This window comes from Penaeus monodon, chromosome 21 (assembly GCF_015228065.2).
Source record: "Penaeus monodon isolate SGIC_2016 chromosome 21, NSTDA_Pmon_1, whole genome shotgun sequence".
Classification (NCBI taxonomy): Eukaryota; Metazoa; Arthropoda; class Malacostraca; order Decapoda; family Penaeidae; genus Penaeus; species Penaeus monodon.
Genome location: NC_051406.1, coordinates 10,956,678 through 10,957,187, shown reverse-complemented (window position 1 = coordinate 10,957,187; position 510 = coordinate 10,956,678). Strand labels below are relative to the sequence as shown.

Genomic DNA, 510 nt, shown 5'->3' with positions numbered 1-510 from the left:
CTGGACATGTGTGGATGCGTTTTCATACTCTCAATAGTAAATGCTTGAAATGAATCTGGTAAAAACACAAGGAAGTATATAAGATAGAGATGAAAATATAACACTTACACCCAGCAGATATCATAAAAAGGTTGTTTCCTGTGCTGCAATTCCTTTGAAATAAGATTCAGATTTTACTCGATGCTGCACTTTTGATAAAAGGCAAATCTTAGCAAAACCCAAAACAAATGTGATATTCAGATGTTGCATCTTTATATTCAGTGAACGGACCACATCTTCCTTTTCATCTAAGTCTTGTCATCCACCCTTTTGGTTTATATAAATGTTTCTTTTGATTTAGCTGTATGGGTAATCCTCTACAGGTATTCTGTTGATTACTAGTTTGAACTGACATGAAGCCTTTTATACTTTTATAGATTGAGAAGGCTTACAGGAAACTCATGGAAAAATTCAGCAGTGATCGACATAATCATAACAAGTGCGAGGGGGAGTTTGGACTGTATTATGAAC

The 510-nt window shown here is 34.9% G+C and overlaps 1 protein-coding gene across 1 annotated transcript in view; it reads left to right on the top strand.

Moving 5' to 3' along the window:
- LOC119586211 (dnaJ homolog subfamily C member 28-like) overlaps window positions 1-510 on the top strand; it is a gene marked incomplete at its 5' end in the record, with an annotated part of 4,515 nt that overhangs the window by 427 nt on the left and 3,578 nt on the right. The window contains 1 exon segment of the mRNA XM_037934913.1: window positions 417-510. Coding sequence (XP_037790841.1) covers window positions 417-510 — 94 coding nt within the window.